At 54.2% G+C, this 22,099-nt stretch overlaps 1 protein-coding gene across 1 annotated transcript in view; it reads left to right on the top strand.

Annotated features, from left to right (window-relative positions):
* Window positions 1-1,487: 1,487 nt before the first annotated feature.
* LOC135454162 (syntaxin-binding protein 4-like) overlaps window positions 1,488-22,099 on the top strand; it is a 47,611-nt gene continuing 26,999 nt past the window's right edge. Inside the window, exons 1-5 of the mRNA XM_064726035.1 lie at window positions 1,488-1,610; window positions 11,963-12,036; window positions 18,504-18,599; window positions 19,381-19,450; window positions 20,386-20,460. Of these exons, the coding sequence (XP_064582105.1) occupies window positions 1,543-1,610; window positions 11,963-12,036; window positions 18,504-18,599; window positions 19,381-19,450; window positions 20,386-20,460 (383 nt within the window). The 5' untranslated portion in view covers window positions 1,488-1,542. The remainder of the gene's footprint in view (window positions 1,611-11,962; window positions 12,037-18,503; window positions 18,600-19,380; window positions 19,451-20,385; window positions 20,461-22,099) is intronic.

Here is a 22,099-nt window from a genome sequence, read left to right as displayed (position 1 = left end):
GCTGGTCCTTACGTGTCCCACCCTGAAGCAATGACATAAAGCTGTGCCAGGGCAGGTTTAGGTTGGATCTCAGGAAAGGTTCTTCCCCCAGAGGGTGCTGGCACTGCCCAGGCTCCCCAGGGAATGGGCACAGCCCCGGGGCTGCCAGAGCTCCAGGAGAGCTTGGACAGCACTGCCAGGGATGGACAGGGTGGGATTGTTGGGGTGTCTGTGCAGGACCAGGAGCTGCCCTGGATGTCCCACTCAGGATATTCCATGATTTCCTGTGCCAGCATTTCCTGGAGCTGGGGGGATTGATGAGCACAGGAGCTGGCCTGGGGAGGCTGGTGCCATTCCCAGGCCATGCTGGACACAGACAGATTCATTTCATAATCCCCAGGTCTCACCTAATCCCCAGGTCCCAGCCACCCCCGGCTGCTGCCCTGGGATCAAAACTGGTGGGGAGAGGGAGAAATGAAATACACAAAATGCAGTGGCTTGGTGCTCATTTGGGACTTTTCCATCGCCCTGAATCAGGGCCTGTCTGTCTGCAGTCAGTCCATCCTGCTGTCCATCCATCCCGCTGTCCATCCATCCCACCCACAGCTGGATGTGGACAAACATGACTGGGCTGGCTGTGGCTTCATTGCTCTGGGATAATTCACATTCCAGGATAATTCCCCACTTCAAACAGTTTCCATCTGCCCACCAGTGCTCACTCCCAGGGCTTTCCTAAATAGTCTAAAGGATAATTTGGTTGCTGGGGTAGGATCAGAAGACTTTAAACAGGAGGGGAAAATACCCAAAGGCAAGACTTGTGCCCCATATTAAATAATATGCTTATATATATAAAATATAAAATAATATACTTATTTATATAAAATATTATCATGCAGTGGCCAGGGAAAGGGGGAACCCTGAGTGTTGCCACAGCCCAGGCTTAGTGCAGGTCAGAGAGGCCTACAATTGTCCGTAAATAGTTTGTGGTGGCAGGTTAACCATGGGTCACAACCATCATTAATGATTATAACCATCATTAATGATTACAACCATCACCAGCAGCCACTGCAGGTGCAGGGTGAAGGAGGGGGGAGCCTGAAGGGGTCCTTGTGCCAAAATAAACGCTTGGATTATGGAATCAGGGCGGGCAGGGAGAGTGGACTGTGGCACACGGGTGATGGGACACTTTGCTGGCTGCAGTGGCGGTCCTGTGGTCGCCGTGGCTCCCTCCCAGCCCAGGTGTGGCCCAGCCCCGCTGGTTGGAATCAGCCGCCCCGCGGGTCCCTCTGTCCCGCTCTGTCCCTCTGTCCCACTCTGTCGCTCTGTCCCTCTGTCGCTCTGTCCGGCAGGGTTTATCTGGGGGCCGGCAGAGGGGCGATCACATGCTCGCTCGCTCGCCCGCCCGGCCGGGATTAGGTGCAGCCGCTGCGGCGGGGAGCGGTGCCAGGGAGCGGCGGTGCCAGGGAGCGGCGGTGCCCGGGAGCTGTGGCCGTGGCCCCGCAGCCGCCCGCGGCACTCGGAGCCCATGGCCCCGGGCAGCGGGAGCCGGCCGCGGCTGCCCCCATGATGAACCTGCTGCAGCCCCCTGGCCGGGCCCTGGAGCGCTTCGATGGGCTCTCCCTCATTTACTGGTGAGCGGGATGCGCCCCGGGACCGGCACCGGCACCGGGAAAGTGGGCGAACATCCTCCGAGCCTTGGATCCGCTCTGCAGGGATGGCCTTGGGGAGGATGCTGGGCTCGGTGACCCCGCGGCTTTTGGCGGGGTTGCTTTGATCGCGTTCATTTTCGGGGTTGCTTTGATCGCGTTCATTTTCGGTCCGTGCGGGGCAGGGTCCGGTGGGGGTCCCGCGGCACCGCAGGGGCAGCGCTCAGGTGAGGCCGGGAGCAGCCCGGGCTGCCAAAGGGGATTGATTTTCCAGGCAGCACCAGGGGAGCACCCCCAGCCCCGGGGAGCAGCTGTGGCGCTGCTGCAGCCGCAGTTCTGCTGCGGGCTCTCCCTTCTGTCGCGAGTTCCCAGCAGGGCCCGGTGCCGGTGCCGGGAGCGGAGCGGGGCGCGGAGGGGACGGGAGGTGACGGCGGCCGCGGGTGTCTGCTCTATGTAGGGCACGGAGAGCGCGGCCGTGCCCGGGCCAGGGTTCAGAGCGTGCGGCTTTAGCCGATTAACTGGGGGTCAGTGGGCCGGAGCCAGCGCCGGCCTGGGCCCCGCCGGGCGCCGGGACCACCGTGGGTTCGGCGGAGCCTGACCCGGGACCTGGCCGGAGCTGGGCTCCCCCCAGCCGGGACCGCGGCCGGGGCACGCTGGGGGCGGCCGGGGCCGGTCCGTGCCGTGCCGGACACGATGCACCTGCGGCTGAAGTAGGTCAGGGGAGCCAGGCTGGGGGCTGCGGGGCTGCGCTCCCGGGGTGCCCGCGGGATGGGCAGGGCGGCAGCCCGGGGTCACCGACACCGAGCCGGGCCTTGGGAGGCGGTGCTGGGGCTGCCCTGCTGCTTTTGGGGGCGGAAAGGGCAGAATCAGCTGCCGGTGGGAAGGAGGAGGTGCAGGACAGGCGTGGCTGTGTCGGGGCAGTGCTGCCGGGTGGGGGCTGATGCTGTGGGGCCGTGGGGTGGGTTTGGGGCCCTGGCTATCCCAGCTCCACGGGCTGCTGAGCCCTGGTGTCCTGCGAGGCAGAAATACTCAAATCCCATTTTTCACCTCACAAATCTGCCCATACGCTGGAATTTTGGGTCGAACCCTCCCTCAGCTTTGTCCATTGGGCCGTGTTTGGTTCGGGAGGAGAGGGGTGGTCGGGGGGAGCGTCCCCCACATGTGGCGGTGCCAGATGTGCTGGCTGGTGTCCGTCTGTCCGCCGGCTCCGCCGGGACGCGGCGAGGATGGCGAGCAGATGGCGGGGAGATAACACCTCCCCGGCCCTCCGATAAGGATGACCCCGCTCTGCCGCTGATTAAAAGATTAATTTTGGAGTTTGAAATAGGAATTTGATAAATAAACGCGAGCCCTCGGCAGCATCAGGGCGGGGGTGGCGGCGGCCGCGGCCGGAGCAGCGGCTCATCCCTCGTTCCTCATCCTTCATCCCTCGTTCCTCATCCCTCATTCTCCTACCCTCATCCCTCCTCCCTCATCCCTCATTCCCCATCCCCGGCTCTCCCGGTGGTGATGCCGGTGGCTCTCCTGCAGCTGGAAGCTCTAAGCCAGTTTTTCACTGCGGGTTTCTGTGCCGGAGCTCGGCCAGAGCCAGCAGGAGCTCAAATACCTCAAACAGCCCCGAGGGGGCCGCCGGGGCCGGGCAGGGCTCGGGGCCTGGCCCGCTCTGTTTTTAGGGATTCACTTGGGTTAATTTCCTGCTGGGCTTCTCAGGATTTCTCCCGTTGGTGTGGGGTGGACAGGGGGTGGCCAGGCCAGCAGAGCAGGTCCTGCAGCCCCCACCAGCCCCTGTTAATAAGTTTATAACCAGTGCAATCCCACAGCCCAGGGGATTTAGGCAGGCAGGATGATTTATAATCCTGTTAACCCTTCACAGCAGTTGACACCCAAACAGGGGCCATGGGACCAGTCCCCAGGTGAGCAGCAAATCACCCACCAAGGGGAGGAGGAGGAGGAGAAAGGCCTCCTCATGGGAGAGATGTTAATGTTAGCACACCTTGGAGCTGCTGTGGTGGAAATGAAGGCCTGTTTGAGCTTTCCCTGTGTTTGTATTAATTCTAATCTCAGGGGTACATCCAAGTGTTGGGCTGGAGCAGATGTTGGGGGATGTTCAGCTCAGCTGGGCTGGCTCTGGCATAAATGCCTTTCCTAAAAACTTCTGGGCAGACCAAGCCTGACCTCCCTTCTACCTTAAACAATCTCTCCTAATTACTGCAGGACAGGTTGAATTGATAATTCATAATTGAAGAAGTTCTTTTTGCCTTTTCCCAACCAAAACCTTTTGGAACAGCACAGGGAGATCTGCGTGTTGATGCCCATTGGAAGAGAGCTGTAACCCTTGCTGTGGTTTAACCAAGCCCCAGCAGTGTCCAGGAGCAGCTCTGCCAGGCAGGTGCCCATGCACTGAGCATCTTCTCCTGGGCAAGAAGAACCTCCAGAAATGCTCCACCACTCTTGGCCTGATGCATAATTGTCAGTGGCATCAGGTTCCTCCTGCAAGCCCCTCTCTCCCTGGGGGTTAAGGGGATGGGCAGCAGGGATCTGACTTGGAGACAGCAGAGGTTCATAGGGATGAGCCCCTCGTGCTGCAGAAATCCACAGGCTGAGAAGGGTGATGGAAATAGGGATGGAGTTTAGGGGAGGGTGATACAAGGGGCTGAAGAACAGGAAAGCCTGGCCAGCAGTGGGATGGCATCTCTGCCTGCCCGAGGTCTCTGTGGCTGGTGCAGTGTCCTGGGAGAAGGGATTTTCCTCCCTGAGGAGTGAGAACGTGCCTCAGCCTCAGGGGAGCCACTCTCCTCCAGCAGGAGGAGAAACAAGCACTGAACACAGCCCAGCCATCAGATACTGCTCACTCTGCATCGTCAGCCTGGGCGCGGGTGGGAGTGAGGTGGCACCAGCAGGAGTGGGGAGGGTGAAGCGCCCCCCAGGAGCCCCCTGTGACCTCTGAGGGGTCAGGGGGAGGGATTGAAGGAGCTCTGGGGCCCACAGGGTCCCTGGCAGGAGGAGGAAAGAGCCCAGGGCTGTGGGGACAGGGTTGGCAGCCCTGCCCATGGGGAGGGGACAGCTGGCCTGGAGGAGCAGTGTCACCCCCCAGAGCAGGCTGCAGCCTCTGCCACCCTCTGCCCACCTGCAGCTGGTGCCCAGGGAGATGCTGAGCCCAGGGCTGGGCTGGGAGCACAGGATTGCTCATCCCTGAGTGCTCCCTGTGGGACCTGCCTGTTCCATCCCCAGCAATTTTGGCACTGTGGTGCAAGTTACTGCTGGGGTGGTTCCCAGGACTCAAGAGGAAAACTTTGGGAACAATCAGCCTTTGGAATCCCTTCCCAGGGACATGGTGCATCCCCCAGTGCTGGACACTTCCAAGGCTCACTGGGCAGGGTGCTGGGCTGTCTTGCCTAGATTGTACTTTTGACAAGAATGGTTGCACCAACAGCTCCTCCAGGTCCCTTCCAACCTGGTGTTCCATGATTGTTTGTTCCCTTTTCTGTTCAGACTTGTCTGTGAGCATCTCTGATCTCCTGAGCTCATCTGAAGTGACTCCATGGGTGTTATTGTGAGAACACCGTGGGCTGCACCGTGGGCAGCTCCTTCCCAGCTGATTGGGTTTTTGATTTATCCCCAACGCTTTGTAGCTGATCCTGCAAGCAGCACAGTTGCAATTTTCCAACTTCTAATCAGATGGAGAAGCCTCTGCAGCCTACACTGATTTTGTTGTGTCATGAAGTGAACTCACCCCATAATGATCCCAAGTTCCTGCTGCTGCCTGGGTGGTGGGAGGATGGCAGAGACCGTGACCCAGTGCCCTGCTGGGGTGAGCCCTCCCACCTCCGCCTCCTTAATGCTGCTTTCCGGTGCCAAGAGGCCTCAGACAGATCTCACTTCCACTGCAGGATGTCTTTCCACCTCTAATCCCCACCCACACAAACCTGCTTGGACTCTGCTCCTGTGCTCAGCCGGGCACAGAGGCTCCCTGCGGGCTCAGAGTGCTGCTGTCAGCACGGCCTCCCCTTTTCCCCTTTTCCCCTTTTCCCCTTTTCCCCTTTTCCTCTTTTCCCCTTCTCCTTTTTCCTCTTTTCCTCTTTTCCTCTTTTCCCCTTTTCCCCTCTTCACCTTTTCCCCTTTTCCCATTCCTCTTCCCCTCTTCCCCTTCCCCTTTCTCCTTCCCCTTCCCCTTTTCCCCTTCCCCTTTTTCCTCTTTTCCTCTTTTTCTCTTTTCCCCTTCCCCTTATCCCCCTTTCCCCCTTTCCCCTTTTCCCCTTTTCCCCTTTCCATTTTTCCCTTTTCCCTTTTCTCCTTTTTTTTCCATTTTCCCCCCTTTTTCCCCTTTCCCCCTTTTTCTCCTTTTTCCCCTTTTTCCCCTTTTTCCCTTTCTCCCCTTCTCCCCTTTTTCCCTTTTCCCCTTTTTCCCTTTTCCCCTTTTCCCTCCTTTCCCCCTTCCCTTTTTCCCCTTCCCCTTCCCCATCCCTGTGCCTGTGCCTGGCCAAGCTCAGGATCCTCCCTGGGGCTGTCCCTTTGTGGTTTGATGGGATCCTGGGAGGATCTCTGGGATCACCCAGGGATGCTGCTGTGGGATCCCCACGGGATCTGGCCATGCCTGGCCTCAGCTGCTCCCCTCTCCTGGTTCCTGGCTTTAGCCTCAATGTTGGGGCTGGAATAACTGAGATCATTCAGATTAATTCAGATTAATAATGGAGATGATGGTTCCATTTCTTGTACGGCCTCAACATGGCATGGAGATGACCCCATGTCTTGGTTCAAGACAATTTTTGGTTTTTTGGGCTGTGAAGGGCTGTGAGGGGCTGTGTGGAACCCCCTGAGCCCTCAGTTTCAAAGGGAAATGTGATTCATGGGAGAGGAGCCAGGGGTGATGCCTCCCATGGGATTTGGGTTTGCTGCTGGACACGTTGCCCGTGCCATGCCAACCCTGTCCAACAGTGACACCAAGCCCATCACTGCCCTTGTGCTCCAGCTGTTCCCAGCTCTGTTTGCTCCTTGACAAGGGCACACCTGAGTTCTTTTTACCATAACTTTACTGTTGGTTGTATTTGTTTCAGCCACTCTCTTCCCCTCTTTTCTTTCTGAAACCCAAACCCATCACCACCACCTTCTCCACTGCTTCCTCTTGGCTCTGGTTCCTGTGCCTCTCCCAGCGCTCCCAGTTTCACTCTCCCACACTTTCCTCTTCATGCTCTCCCAGAAAAATACACTGGAAATGCACCTGACTTGTGCTGACCCAGCATTTTTAACTCTGTGCTGCTGCTCCAAGACTCATTTTGATTCTATTTACAGTTTCACCCACCCCTGCTTATAAATTGTACTGTTAAGTAAAGCTGACTTATACAGTTTCACTCAACTTCTATTAAAAATATATTTTCCAAGCAAAAGTAATTTTCCCATTGGGAAAAAAAAATTTAAGGAGTTTTAAGCTCATTTTTCTAGAAGTCAAAGAAAAAGTGGGCAACAAGTGAAACATGTTTATCTGCTGTCCAGCCCCATGGGGCATCAATTCTCACTTCAATTATTCTTAATTCTTCTATTCTCTCATTTAAAAGGCTAAATCTGATTAAAAATCTGAAATCTCACCAGCAGTTCCCTGGGAGGAGAATCCTGGCTTACCCTGGGGTGGCTCAGCTGCCACAAGGATCTCGAGCACACAGCCCAGGCCCCATGCCAGGGGGATGTTTGCCCTCAACACTTGATACAAATTAGGCCTGGGACCCTTGGGTAGATCATGGGCCCTTATAAATCCTTCCTGAATGTGATCCCAAGTTTTAAACCACTGAAAATCCTCTGAATTGTTGCTGTTGAAGCTTCCTCTGATTAGAGACGTGTTAATGAACGGGAGCAGCAGCAGTGTCTGGTGCTTTGCCAGGGTTGGTGTGTGTTTTGGAGGATGCAACTGAGGATCTGAGTGTTTGGAGAGAAAGTTGGAAGCTGAGCATTGCTCCTCTTCCCTGAGGGCCTCTTGGATTGGGTTTTCATTTCTTTTACCAGCTTGTGGACAAGCCTGTGGTTTATTGCAACATCCCACCCAGTGGGAAGGACCAGGAACCCCAGCCTGGGGCAGCTGAAGGACTTTGTGTCAAAAATGTGAGCCCCAAACACACCTGTGTAACCCTGAGTGTAGAAATTGTTCCCTGAGATGCAGAAATCTGGGTGGGTGAATTGCTAAAGTTCCAGGCAGGAAAATTTCCCCATTTTCCTGCAGGTTTTGGCTTGGCCTGGCTCCAGTGAGCTTTCCTTCAGCCCCTCTGAAAGTGGGCAGAGAATTGACCTTATCATAGACCACAGAATGGCTTCAGTGGGAAGGGATCCTCTCATTCCACTCCCTGTCATGGGAATGGACCCCTTCCAACCTGCCTTTGGAGATTTCCATGGATCCAGGGGCAGCCACAGCTTCTCTGGGCACCCAGTGCCAGGGCTTCAACTTTATCCCACTGCCATTGCCTCCAGTGCTTGTGCAATCCCTTCCCTTCAACATCCCTGATTTACCCCAGCCAAGACTCTGGCCCGTGGATCAGGGCAGGAATTGTGGGACAACGCATCAGCAGAGTCCCAAGGGATCTGGGATGGTTGTACATGGTGTTTTGGTGGTGTTTTGGTGTTTTTTGGTGGTGGGATGGAAATGTCTCTTCCTCTGATCAGGAAGGTTCTTGATGCATCAGAGGACCCAGGGTGTGATGCTGAGTGTGAGTGGCAGGAGCTGCTGGGTCAGGGGTGCCCAAAAAGGTCACCCCAGGCTGGGCATGGTGCCAGGGCTCTCCTGCCCCTCGGGAGCTGTGTCCTGGTGTGGAACAGCTCCCACTGCAGAGCAGGCACAGAGGGAGGGTTCCACAGCCCAGCACTGAATTCCTGTGCGTGTTCTGCCACAAAACCTCCTGGCCAGCCTTGAACGGGGCACCAACACCCAGAGCTGGTGGTCATCAGGTGTTGGGGTCTCCTGCCTTAATTTTTGGCTCTCCTGCCTTAATTTTTGGCTCTGCAGCAGATTTGGAGATGGGCCCAGGTGCCACCCCTCAGGCTTAGCCTGCTTCAGCCAAAGCCTTGGCAAGGGCGTGGAGAGCCAAAAATTAAGTCAAGAGAGCCAAAAATTAAGGCAGGAGATTCCAACATCTGATGACCACACATCTTGCTGGCCTGGGGTGTGCACAATGATCTATCACCAGATGTATCTGTGTTTGTCTAGTTGGCATTGCTTATCCAAGTATTTTTTTTTTTTTTAGCTACATAATTTAATTTTTAGGAAAGTTTTGGCCACCTGAAGGTCAAATCTATTCAGGTTTTATATGTCATCTGAATGTTCTCAAGTGAAAGCAATTTTAAAAAATAAGACAAAATGCAGGAGAACATTTCCAATTTGTCTTTGCTTTGGAGCACTTTGCACGAGGCCATCAGGGAAGCTCCAGCTGATGAAATCAGTTGTTCAAGCATGGGAACAGCAGCATCCATCAGCTTGGACTCAAGGGATGGTTTGGCAGGGGGTGGCAGTGCCAGGCGTGGCCACAGTGGCTGCAGTCAGAGCTCTGCTAACGAGGGCAGGGGCCACTAATGGGGCCTGGCCAGGAGCCTGCTGAGACATTGGGACAGCACGAGGAGGACACTGATGGGGAGGCAGGGCCAGGAGCTCCCTGTGACCTCAGATGTCCCCCAGAGCTGGCTGGGATGCGGGAGCCGTGTCCTCCTGTGGGTCCAGGGGAGGACATTTCCCTTCTCAGGAAAGTCACCAGAGCTTTCCCCCCAGGATGGCAGCCCTGCTCCTGCCAAGCCCCAAGGTGGCTCTTCTGGTCCATTCCCATCACTGGCAAACCTTGGATAATCTTATTTCATCCCTCCATCCCACAAGACAGGGATGCTGCTGCTTCTCCAGCTGGGTGGTAGCACCAAGATAGGGATGGAGGACACAGCCTCAAGCTGCACCAAGGGAAATACAGGGTGGATATTAGGGAAAAGTTTTTTACTGATAGAGTGATAAAGTTCTGGAATGTTCTGCCCAGGGAGGTGGTGGAGTCCCCATCCCTGGGTGTGTTTAACAAAGCCTGGATGTGGCACTGGGTGCCAGGGTTGAGTTGAGGTGTTGGGGCAGGGTTGCACTCGATGATCTTTGAGGTCTCTTCAATTCTGTGATTCTCTGGAAGGGGCTGTTCAAAGGCAAGTCAGGCTCCTGACCTCCCAGCACAGAGGGGACAGCTGAACTTGTCGTGCATTAAGAAGGAAATCCTGTGGGCTGGAAAAGATGCTAAAAGGAAAAAAAGTCAACATCAACCCTAAACCCCCACAGTCTGTCCCTGCTTCCAGAGCTCTGCTATGGATTTTAGGGATGGTGACTGCACCTGTCCCACAGCAAACACCGCCCTCCATCCCTGCAGGGGCCATTCCCAAGGGCACATCCCAAGGAATCCCCTTGTGCTGAGGGTGAGGGACCAGCCCCGCTCCGGCCCCGCGCCTGGAGGGGCCGTGCTGGCCCCGGCTTGCGTAAGCTTTAATCTAAAGTTGGAGATGTTTTGAGCTGATCTGTGTTAATGTTGGGAGGAATTAACATGCATACGGGGACACCACGTGATGCCCTCCGACCTCCCCTTTTTTTTTTTTTCCCATTTTTTTTCCCCATCACTTTAACGGATTCCTGCCAAATCCGAGCGGTGGTGCCGGGCAGGGCCGGGCTGGCACCGCCGCCACGATGCCGGCGGTTTCTGTGCTTTACAAGGGAGTCATCATCATCAGCAGGTAACGGGGATGGAATTGCTCAGCAGAAACAATTCCAGCCCAGGCTGTGCCCTGTGGCTTCCCCCGGAGCGGGGTTGGGATGCAGGGATGGCAGGAGGAGCCCCAGACACCAGCGCTCATTGGGTTTTGTGCTTTGGTGGTGTTTGAGGCTGGTTGGGTTTTGTGCTTTGGTGGCATTTGAGGCTGGCTGAGTTTTGTGCCTTGGTGGCATTCGAGGCTGGCTGGGTTTTGTGCTTTGGTGGCATTTTGTGCTCTGGTGGCATTTGAGGCTGGTTGGGTTTTGGGCTTTGGTGGCGTTTTGTGCTCAGGGCTGCCGGGCAGCCATGCCTTGGCGTGGGGATGATGATGATGATGATGATGATAAGGGTTGATGGCAGAGATGATGATAATAGCTGATGGTATCAAGGAGCATCTGCTCCACCGGAGCTGCAGCCGGTGGTGCCTCCCACCCACCCCGAGCCGGGCTCGCCCAGGGAATTTCCTCGGTGATTTACTCAAAATACCCTGAAAATCCTGAACCAGCCTGAATCCAGAGCTGCTCTGCCTCCCTGGGATGCCTCTGAGCTCCATTTTTCAATAGCCAGATGTGGCCAGTTGTTTGTTCAGTCTTCAGTGAGGTGCAAGGATGGCAAGGAGGGGCATTTTTTATAGTGGAGAAAATGCCTCCAGTCCGAATCTGAGAGGTGGAAGTTACTGGCTTTGTTGGAGAGCTCGATATTTTGAGTTTTGTTTTGGACTCCTGGTAAGTCCCTGCAGGTTATTCTTATCCTGCATCCTGCTGGAGCTGCCTCTTGTTTCCCACGCTGCTGTTCCTCCTCATCTGTGTTCAGATCTGGGACCTGATATGGATTGGGAAACACTTTCTCTCTTGGCACTCAGATGTTTGGGAGTGCTTTGGTGCCTCCTCAGCCCTGGTTTCCACCTGGCACATCTGGGCTGGGGTTTCTCCACCCTGAGGAGCCCAAGGACAAGAGCTGGTGGTCCCAGGTTTGGTCTGGCATCTGTGGTTGGGGCAGGGTGATTTTGGGGTCATTCATCTGGGAGCTTGCCTATGGTGTTTAGGGGAGGCTGTGGATGTTTGGGAGAATCTCAGGTGTGTGATGCTCTTCCATCCGCTCTGGCTTGTGATGAGAAGCTCCCACCAGACCAGGCAGGACTTGGAGCAGCTCTTGCATCCCATTTTCCAGACCCTCTGCCTGCATTAAAAACCTTGAGAGTGGATTGTGCCTGTGTGTGTTCATTCCAGGCTGTGTTTGTGAAGTGCTTTATTCCAGAGCACGGCTCCCAGCTCTGATCTCATTTCCCAGGAGCTGCACAGCTGTGCAGCCCCGATAATCTGGGGTAATGAAGCACAGACAGGTCCAGCAGATTTGCTGGGTGGGGAGGATGATGCTCAGCCCTGCACATATTCTCTCATTTATCTGGGCACAGCTCGGGGGGGCTGGCTGGGGGCTGTTTTGCCCCTGTGGGTGCAGTGGTGGGGCTGTGCCTCAGCCTGGGTGTGTGCTGGGCTGGGAGGGAGAGTGTGCTGAGCTCAGGGTGTGCTGGCTGGGCACCTGTGCCCCTGTCCCTTATGGCCCATGACACAAAACTGCTCCTCTTGTCTCCCCCAGGACACTCATGGGACCGTATGGGATGGACCGAGCCGTGCACTGCTTCGACTTCTACGAGTGTGCAAACGGGCTGGGTGAGTGCATGGGGTGGGATGGGATGGGATGGGATGCGGGAGTACCAGGGATGGCCTGGGGGAGTACCAGGGATGGTCTGGGAGAGCACCAGGGACAGGGCTGGGTGAGCACCAGGGATGGCCTGGATGAGTACCAGGGACAGGGCTGAGCGTCAAACACCCCCCCAGCCCCCAGAGCCTGGGTCAGGATGTGCCTCCCTGTGTGCAGGCTGGTGTCCCACTGCATCTTGTGTCTTGTACCTGCCTGCACTGAGCATCTTCTGCACCTTTTGCAGCTGTGGCATTAAAAGAATGTCAAAATCCCAACTAATTCCATGGTAATGGTGAGCAGCCAATGCAGGAGCCCAGGCCCACAACTCCTTCCCTCAGCAGGATGAGCAGGAGGGACTTTTCAGATTTTTTTTTTTTATTAAATCAATTAAAATGCTAAATAAATAGAAAAGCAGAACCCCCAGCACTTCCCTGCCCCTCTGCAGGCTTTTCCCCTGGCAAACCATCCCAGTGGGGGATGGAAGGTTCTTCCTGCAGCACTCCTGAGGGCTGGATGCATGAGCTGCCTTTGGAAAGTTTGGCCCACGGGGAAGGGAATGAGCACTGGGTGAGTCAGGTGTCCTTCCAGAGCACTCTGAACTTCAAAGCATGGGAGAGGAGGGAAAGGAGGAGGTCACATCCATCAGAACGTGACCGAGTCCCAGGTTCATGACACCCAGCCCAGAGGGATCCAGCAGAGCCTTTCTCTGACCTCTCTGTATCCAATGGTGCTCTGCCATGGGCTTCATAAAAATCTGTGATCCTGCATCAGGATTTCATAATCTCTCCCCTAATCCTTGATTGTGAGTGCAGCTGGGGACCCTTGGTGAGACCCCTGCATGACCATTTGGGACAACTCCTGAGGAGTCACCAGGGAAACAAGTTCAGGTTTCCTGAGAGCTGAGATTAATTATGGATTCATTATTGGCTGTTTCCAGCTCTGGCAGGGACAGCTCTGCTGACTCTTCCCACATTCATGAGGTTCATGGGAGCTCAGAAAAATGACTTTATTTGGTGAATATGATATTTTAATCTCCAGAGGTGGATTTGGTTGGGTTGATGGGATTTCAGCTGCAGGTTTAGATTAGCTCATTAAAGAAGGAGGCCCAGAAAAGCCTGATGGGGCCATCACTGACCTCTGGGAGAGGTGACAGATGTGGCAGCCCTTTGTGAGCCACTTTCCTGGGTCCCAGCTCCTCTCCTTTCCCCCAGTCTGGGCCTGAGGGTCTCTGCAGGCTCCAGCAGAACCTACAAAGCAAACTGTGGTGTGCTGGAGGAAGCTACAATGATGTGGATTTCCTAATGCCATCAGAGCTGGCTTCATCCTCTCCTGTGGGGCTTGGAGCACTCAGGACAAGCAATCATCTTCCAGAAATCATGGAATGGGTTGGGTTGGAAGGGACCTCAAAGTCTCATCTCACTGCACCCCCTGCCATGGCAGGGACACCTCCCACTGTCCCAGGCTGCTCCCAGCCCTGCCCAGCCTGGCCATGGGCACTGCCAGGGATCCAGGGGCAGCCCCAGCTGCTCTGGGCACCCTGTGTTTCCCAGATGGATGCAGGGTTATCCCAGCAGTTTCTCAGGTGGGATGAGGTGTTATTCCTGCCCACCCTGCCAGGGAACGATTCCTTCCCAATATCCCATCCATCCCTGCCTTCTGGCAGCTTAATGATCCCTCTCTGATGAGTGGTGCTCACAGAATCCCTGTGTCTGCTCAGAGTGGGTTTATATGGGAAAAGAAAGTGCCTTCATGAGTTTCCCAAGCTGAATGCAGGGTTATCCCAGCAGTTTCCCAGATGGATCCAGGGTTACCCCAGCAGTTTCCCAGGTATTATCCCAGCAGTTCCCAGGTGGGATGAGGTGTTATCCCAGCAGTTACTCCAGGTGAATGCAGGGTTATCCCAGCAGTTTCTCAGGTAGGATGCAGGGTTATCCCAGCAGTTTCCAGGTGGGATGCAGGGCTATCCCAGCAGTTTCTCAGGTATTATCCCAGCAGTTTCCCAGGTGGGATACAGGGTTATCCCAGCAGTTTCCCAGGTATTATCCCAGCAGTTCCCAGGCAGGATGAGGTGTTATCCCAGCAGTTTCCCAGGTGGGATGCAGGGCTATCCCAGCAGTTCCCAGGCAGGATGAGGTGTTATCCCAGCAGTTTCCCAGATGGATGCAGGGTTATCCCAGCAGTTCCCAGGCAGGATGAGGTGTTATCCCAGCAGTTTCCCAGGTGGGATGCAGGGCTATCCCAGCAGTTCCCAGGCAGGATGAGGTGTTATCCCAGCAGTTCCTTGGGAGCAGCAGCAGTGCTGGCTGCCAGGTCAGCGTTTGGCCGCGGGTCTGTTGCTCTGTGGCTTCAGGTGCAAACCCACAAGTGAACCTCAGCAGAAGTTCAAAGGGGTTACCTGGCAGCTCCTCTCACCTGAACCTCGAATTAAGGAATAGCCATCAAAGGGAAGTGCTGATTAAGGAGCATTTCTCAGAAACACTGAGATCTCATTATCTTGACCTTCATCTGCTTAGGACAGGGCAGGGAGTGATTCACCTCCAATCTGTCCCTTCCTCCAGACAGAAAAAGCTGGCGGGGGCTGCAAGATCAACAGAGGGATTAAGGGAAATGTAATTGAACATTGCCAGCTTAGGCAGGGAGCAGGCTGCCCCTCTGTGTGCCCAGCCTGGCAGGCACTGGGGTCAGGATGATCCCAGTTGGACTAAACAACCAGATTAGCCAGGACACCCCCTGACCTGTGTGGATCCAGGAGCAGGTGAGATTATAGCCTGAGAACTGTGACTCTGGCATTAGTGGGAGTGGGATTAGAGGCACCAGAGGAGCTTGAGGGTCTTGGAGAAATTTATAGGATTGTTAAGAGCCTAAACCAAGCGCAGACTTGGTCAGTCTTACCTCTAAGTCCATCTGGAGTTTTCCTGGCAAACTTTGTTCTGCAAAAGAGAAAAAAACCGGGGACATGGGCATCAGCTCCAGGACCTTTGCCAGAAAGGAAAGATTAAATAGAGGGATCCAAAATAGGCTAGATTATCTGGCCCTAAGTATGACTTAATAAGCATTATACTGGGACTTTGATGCTGTGATAATTAAAGAGCCGTTATTTACCTACACTGGGTCTCAAATAGAAATCTGATTGAAGTAATTGTTTATAAAATATGTAAAAAATTATGGTCCCAGGAATGCTGTCACCACAGTCCTGGATGGTCCAGGTTTGGTGCCAACCATCAGCTGCTGTGCCCTGGAGTGGGCTGAGCCCTCCCTCCTCCTCTTCCTCCTCTTCCTCCTCCTCCTCCTTCTCCTCCTCCCTGCCCCACTGTGACTCTCCAGTGGATTTTGGTGGCAGGACTGGCACCCAGACCAGCTTCTTTGTTACGTGATAGGTGTGAGCAGTGGGCAGAGCTCAGCAGCCTCCAGCTGCTTTCCCAACAAGGGAGTTAAAACTGAGGGATTTTTCCTCCCCCACCCAAGTTTGAGTGTGTCTGGAGCAATACTGTGAGTAATCAGTGATTTTAATAACAAGATCGGATTTTCTCCTGACATCGTTGGGGATAAAGGAGGATTTGGGATACCTCAGCTATATTAAGGCATTATTACAATTGATTTGCAGACACAAAAGGGAAATGAGTCATTATTGATTTGATATCTCAGCACACACTGGGCTGCTGGGGGATGCTGTGGCTGGGCCTCTGTAAGGTGCAGATTTTTATATTATTTGCCTGATGTGCTTTATCATTCCTAATTCCTTTGTGCTAGGAGTGAAGAAAGATGTGGGATGTGTTCCTCAGTCATGTCCAGCCTTTGGGTGGACTTCAGGCTCTGCTCCATCCACGGAATCGATGGGGCTTTGCCTCTGCAGACCCCTCATGGTTTCTCAGGTCCATCCCTGGAGTGCCCCTGATCCCTGGGGTGTCTGCACAGCCCAGCCGAGATCCCCTGGCTCCACAGGAAGCATAGGAATGTCCTGCTCAGCATCCCTGCCATGGACAGGTTCTACCTTTCATGCGGCATCTCCCCCCACTTTTGTGCCCAGTGCCTGACCTGACCCACACCTTGGTGTGCTGCTTACAGATATTTTTGGGGGTAATATTTCCAATTTGAGTGAATTTCTTTTATAATTCACTATAAATTATAAAATATTATAAATATAAATTATGATATCATATAATAATATAATATATTGTATAATATATAATGTAATAATATATACTGTATATTTTATATAATATATAATAGCATATAATAATATATAATTTAAATAAATATAAAATATTATACAAAATATAAAAATATAAAAATATAAATAAAATATAAAATAATAACTATTAATATATATTATATATTATATATTATATATTATATATTATATATTATATATTATATATTATATATTATATATATTATATATACCATATACTACATACTACATACTACATACTATATACTATATACTATATACTATATACTATATACTATATACTATATTATATAGTATGTAGTATTTAGTATATATTATATAGTATATATTATACTATAAATTAGAAAATGTTAGTGCCCCTTCCTGATGTGTTCTGCTGTGAGTTCCCTGTGAGTTCCAGCAGTAACACAGCTTCTCACAAGGGCCTGGTTAATGCATGAAGCCCAGGGAATAAACTCCAGCACTCAGACAGGGCTGGGATTTGGAGCTTGGGAAAAGCAGCAATTGGTGCATATAGAAATGTAAATGTATTTATGGGAAATTGTTATAATTTAGTTATTATCTAATCTAATCTGAAGGTGACTTAAGACACAAAGTCTCCCTGGAGGCAGATAAAAGCTGTGAGGGGCCTGAGAGCAGAGCTTGGGTTACCAAAGGAAGGGAAGCAGGGATGGGTATGGTGCTGTGTGCTGAGTAATCCACACCCAGGATCCCCCTCTGTCCAGGTTTTTAGGGTTCCCAGGTTTTAGGGCAGCAGCTGGGCCTTGTCCCTACAGCCCAGGCCCTTCCAGGGCTCACAGTTGGGGCAGGGCTGGCCTGGGCCTGGCTTGGTGTCACTGCCTGTCCCCAGCCTGTCCCCAGCCTGTCCCCCTGCCACAGTAGCCAAACGCCCGACCCATGGCTCTGGGCACAGATTTGTTAATTAAAGCCAGGCTTTTTAATCCTTCTGTCCACAGCCTGGATCTTCCAAGTAGGACTTAATGAGCCCTGGATAAATAAATAAGTCTCTTGGACCTTTTCCTGCCAGCCAGCTCAGGGTGGGCACAGGGACAGGCCTGTGGTGGCTCTGAGGGGGCTCTGAGGGGCTCTGAGGGGGCTCTGAGGGGCTCTGAGGTGGCTCTGAGGTGGCTCTGAGGGGGCTCTGAGGGGGCTCTGAGGTGGCTCTGAGGGGGCTCTGAGGGGCTCTGAGGGTGGTCTGAGGTGGCTCTGAGGGGCTCTGAGGGGGCTCTGAGGGGGCTCTGAGGGGGCTCTGGGGGGGCTCTGAGGGGCTCTGAGGGTGGTCTGAGGTGGCTCTGAGGGGCTCTGAGGTGGCTCTGAGGTGGCTCTGAGGGTGCTCTGAGGTGGCTCTGAGGTAGCTCTGAGGTGGCTCTGAGGGGGCTCTGAGGGGGCTCTGAGGGGCTCTGAGGCGGCTCTGAGGCGGCTCTGAGGAGCAGGACCCCGTGCCAAGGTGCTGCAGGGCACCCAGGGGTGTCACACATGGAGCCGGTGTCACCCCCCTGCTCCTGCCCCAGCTGCTGCCCCAGCCCAGCTCTGACACTCCTGGGGTGGCTCTGCCATCGTGAGGGGCTGCTGGGGCTGCCAGGGAAGCAGAGATGTCCCCAACCCCTGGGGGGTGTCCAGGTGTGACCAGGAAAGGAATCTCCAGTGGGAAATGCCACCAGGAATGATTTATTTGATCTGCAGCAGGAGCAGATCCTTTCCCATCAGGGATGAACTTGGAGCTGCTGGAGAGAGTCCAGGGCAGCCCATGGAGATCCCCAAGGATGGACCCAGGCTGGGAGAGCTGGGGGTGCTCACCTGGAGAGGAGAAGCTCCAGGGACACCTCAGAGCCCCTGGCAGGGCCTGAAGGGGCTCCAGGAGAGCTGCAGAGGGACTGGGGACAAGGGATGGAGGGACAGGACACAGGGAATGGCTCCCACTGCCAGAGGGCAGGGATGGATGGGATATTGGGAACTGGGAATTGTTCCCTGGGAGGGTGGTCAGGCCCTGGCACAGGGTGCCCAGAGCAGCTGTGGCTGCCTCTGGATCCCTGGCAGTGCCCAAGGCCAGGCTGGATGGGGCTTGGGGCACCCTGGGATGGTGGAATCTCCATTGGAATGGCACTGGATGGGCTTTCAGGTCCCTTCCAACCCAAACCATTCCATGATTCCATGAATTTAGGGTTGGGGCTGCACCCCTCAGGCATGGCCTGTGCCAGCTCTGGTTCTCCTGCCTTTGTGCCATGGGCTGTGCTCTTCCTGCAGGCATCAAGGTCATCGGTGGCATCAAGGAGCTCACTGGAGAAGAATATGGAGTTTATGTCAAGAGGATCCTTCCAGGGGGTGTTGCTTATGCAGATGGTGAGTGGAACATAGGGCTGAGTGCCATGAGGTCTGAGAACAGCCCAGACTGAGGGCATTTATTCCACACATTCATGTAATCCCTTATTAGATATTTTGGGTGCTTGCTTGGAGATTTTCCAGTGGTTGGGGGTGTTTTTCTCGTGTGGCAGCAGCCTTGGACTGGCTCCTCAGCACCTGTTCTATTGCTTTGTGTGTGTAGAGCCTGACCCATCTCTGCCACACAAGAACTTTCCTGTCCCTTCCCACCTCCCTGTGGCCCCAAAATGAGCAGAGATCCTTTTGCAAACTCAGCTCTGCTCTGGATCACTGATTTCATTCTGAATATGTTCAACTAAGTAGGTATTAGGGGTCTGCAGAGCTCCCCTTTTACAACTTCAGCTAACAAGATCATTTTTTTTCCCCAGCTGTGACATCATTTTTCATCCAATAAAGGAAAATAAATCCAGAACAGGTGGAAATGCCTCTCATGGTTTTCTACCTGACCTCGAACTGAACCACTTGACCTCAAAGTGAATTAAGCAAAAGCTTTATTGCAGTTTTCAGCATTTACTTTTGCAACTTCCTAGAGCAGAGGAAGTGCTGGGACCTTGGCACGGGCTGTTCTGGGAGGTTGCAGAAATTCATTTATGGACATCTGGAAAAACAGGTTGGACGAGCATCTCAGGAACAGCCCATGCATTTTTCATCCTGTCTCTGGGCACAGGGGGAATGCCCAGCCTCTCCCAGTCCCTTCAAGCTGTATTTTCCACAGTTTCTATCCATTAGTTTTCTTTTCTAGGCCGCCTGCAGCCAGGGGACCAGATCCTGGAGGTCAATGGAGAGTCCTTAATTGGGGTTACCAGTGAAAGGTACCATGTCCAAATGGAAATGTCCCATTCCTGTTGCTTTTGTGGGATTCTGTGAAGTGGGTTGTGTGGAGGACAGCAGGGCATCATTCTGGGTGCTGTTCCCAAGAGCCAGCTTGGAAACTGTGAGACAGAAACATTCAGTATAAAAATAAACCAGAGAGCCCAAATTGTATCAGAGATGCTCAGACATTTCTGCAAAAGCTGGGTTTGAAACAGCTCCTGGCACCTCCACTCCATCTGCTGCAGCTTCCCAGCACATCCTGCAGCTCCCAGCACAGATCACTGGTGCCTGAGCCTGGCAGTGCAGCTCCAGCTTCTCCTGGAGCCATGACCCTCAGCTCCCACCAGGAGGATCACTCACAGCCCCACAGGAGCCCCAACACTTTGGGGCTCTCCTTTTCCATTAAACACTGTGCTGTCCTATTGCCTGCCCTGCATTCCTGCACCAGAGGCTGGATGGGGAGCAGAATGAGGAGCCAAAGCCTCAGAGCAGCTGGGCTTGGTGCTGTCCATGAGAAATCTCTGTGGCTGTGGGAGGCTGTGCCTGGCTCCCACAGCTGCCCTGCCTGCCAGGGGTACTTGAATTTTGACCCAGAAATGGCCGTCCCTGGGATGGAAGCTGGGAAGTACAGAATCCTGGAATGGTGTGGGTTGGAAGGGATGTTAAAGAGCGCCTCATTCCAGCCCCTGCCATGGGCAGTGCAGGGGGATTTGCTCACCACCACTGGTGTCTGCTGGGTTTTGCTGTCAGGGACTTCTCGCTTCCTGCAGAAGTGGGAAACCAGGACCTGGCTCGCTGCCAGGGCACGGAATGGGGCTTGCAGCCAAAGCTCAGCTGCTGGCAGGGCTTGCCCAGGGCAGGGGGCTGTGCCAGCTGTGGGGTGAGCAGGGTGAGGCCAGGGGAGCTCTGGGACTGACCTGTCCTTGTGTTCCAGGGCCGTGGACATCCTGAGGACAGCGTCGGCCACCAGCCACATGCGGCTCCTGATCGCCCGCGATGACGACGCCAGGTCAGGGGACACGGGGAGGGACCTTGGGGCACTCCTGGCACCACAGCTGGACAGCCTTGGGGCAAATGGGGCCCATGGGGAAGGCAGAGCTGGCCAGGGGTCTCTGGTCACTGTGCACTGGTGGGAATTCAGTGGAGCTGTAGTGGAAGGAAGCAAAGCTTCCCTCGGTGGCTCCCAGCTCCAGCCCTGCCTCAGTGAGGTGCCCATGTCTGTTCCAGCACTGAGCAGATTCCCACAGGTGCTTCCCCAGGGAGAGCCAGGGCTGCTCCAGGCTTGGCTGCAGGGTGGCACAGCTCCCTCAGCCCTGCTCTGTGGAGTTTCAGCACATCCTGCACAGAGCTCTGGATGCAGGCACAGCAGGATCTTCCCTTTCCTTTCTGGGAACATGGGGAAGGATTTTTCTGCTCTCCACTTTTTTTTTTTCCCCACTTAGTTTTGTGTTTTATTGATACCCTGATATCTTTTAAGTCTGTCCTTGAGCATGGGTGAGCATCTGGCATGTATCAGACACTGAGTTAAGGTCTTCCTTTCCCAGAGGTTTCCTCCTTCTCAGGGAGGATGAGAAGTTTCTCCCTAAACCTGTCCCTTTGTTGCTCCCTGGGAAACCTTGCTCTCTCTGGAGAGACTCAGAGGGTTTGGAAGGAGAAGGAAAGAGTTCAGTCTTGTCTTGACTGGGTTTAAACTGTGTGGGACAATGATGAGAGAGGGCAGAGCTGTGGGACCCCAGGTATGGATTAGTGGGGTCTTTGCTGATATCCCACAGGAATCTGGCTCAATGTGCTGGCACAGCCTCTCCCTTGATGGGAGCAGGGGCAGCTGAGGTGCTGAGGAAGCAGAGCAATGAGGGTGGGATGTGGCAGAGGGAGGCTGTGGGCAGGCTGTGCCCTGCCTCAGGTCAGTCCGTGCTGAGCACACCCAGAGCCCGTTAGTGTGGAGATGATGGATGATTAATGATGGCTGCATTCCTTATCCATCAGCTGCTGCGCAGCCTTCCTGCCTTGGCACAGCAGTGAGAGTGCCCTAATGACAGGCGTGAGACCAATTCTGACACAGCCATACACTGCTGGGAGAATTATTTGCTATTAATGACGGGCTGCTTTTAGCCACCCTCTTCCAGGGGAAATGGCATCTCCTGTTATTACATGGAGTGCAAATCCTTCAGCAGCTCTGAGGAGGTGCTGGGTGAAGCCAGTAGATCAGCAGGGATGCTCTGCTCCGGTGGGGATGCTCAGGGTGCAGCTGTGGGTCACAGCAGTCCCCTTGGTGGGGCAGAGTGCCATGAGCATCTCACACTCTCCCAGCAGGAGAGATGGGATCCCTGTGCTCTGACACACTCGATTTCTCAGCCACAGCCCCCGGGTGAGGTTCTCCCCCTCCATCCAGCTCTGTTCCCAGCAGCTCCGCAGCTCCAGCGTCCCCAGTTGCAGCAGATGTTCCTGCAGCGCTCCTGGGCCGGGCGTGGCCCCGGCTCCCCCCGAGCCCTGCGGGGAGCTGGGGCAGGGCAATGGAACTTCAAGCGATTTATTTGGCCTCCGTTCGCTGTTGGTTATCTGTTAAATCTGCAAAAGGTTAGCCAGAGGCAGAGGGGAGAAGTAATCAGTTTATTTATTCCTTTTTCCAAAAGATTTGCAGAGATTTC

Source organism: Zonotrichia leucophrys, chromosome 14 (assembly GCF_028769735.1).
Source record: "Zonotrichia leucophrys gambelii isolate GWCS_2022_RI chromosome 14, RI_Zleu_2.0, whole genome shotgun sequence".
In the NCBI taxonomy this organism is placed as follows: Eukaryota; Metazoa; Chordata; class Aves; order Passeriformes; family Passerellidae; genus Zonotrichia; species Zonotrichia leucophrys.
Note: the sequence above shows the minus strand (reverse complement) of the source record. Positions and strands in the feature narration are given on the sequence as shown.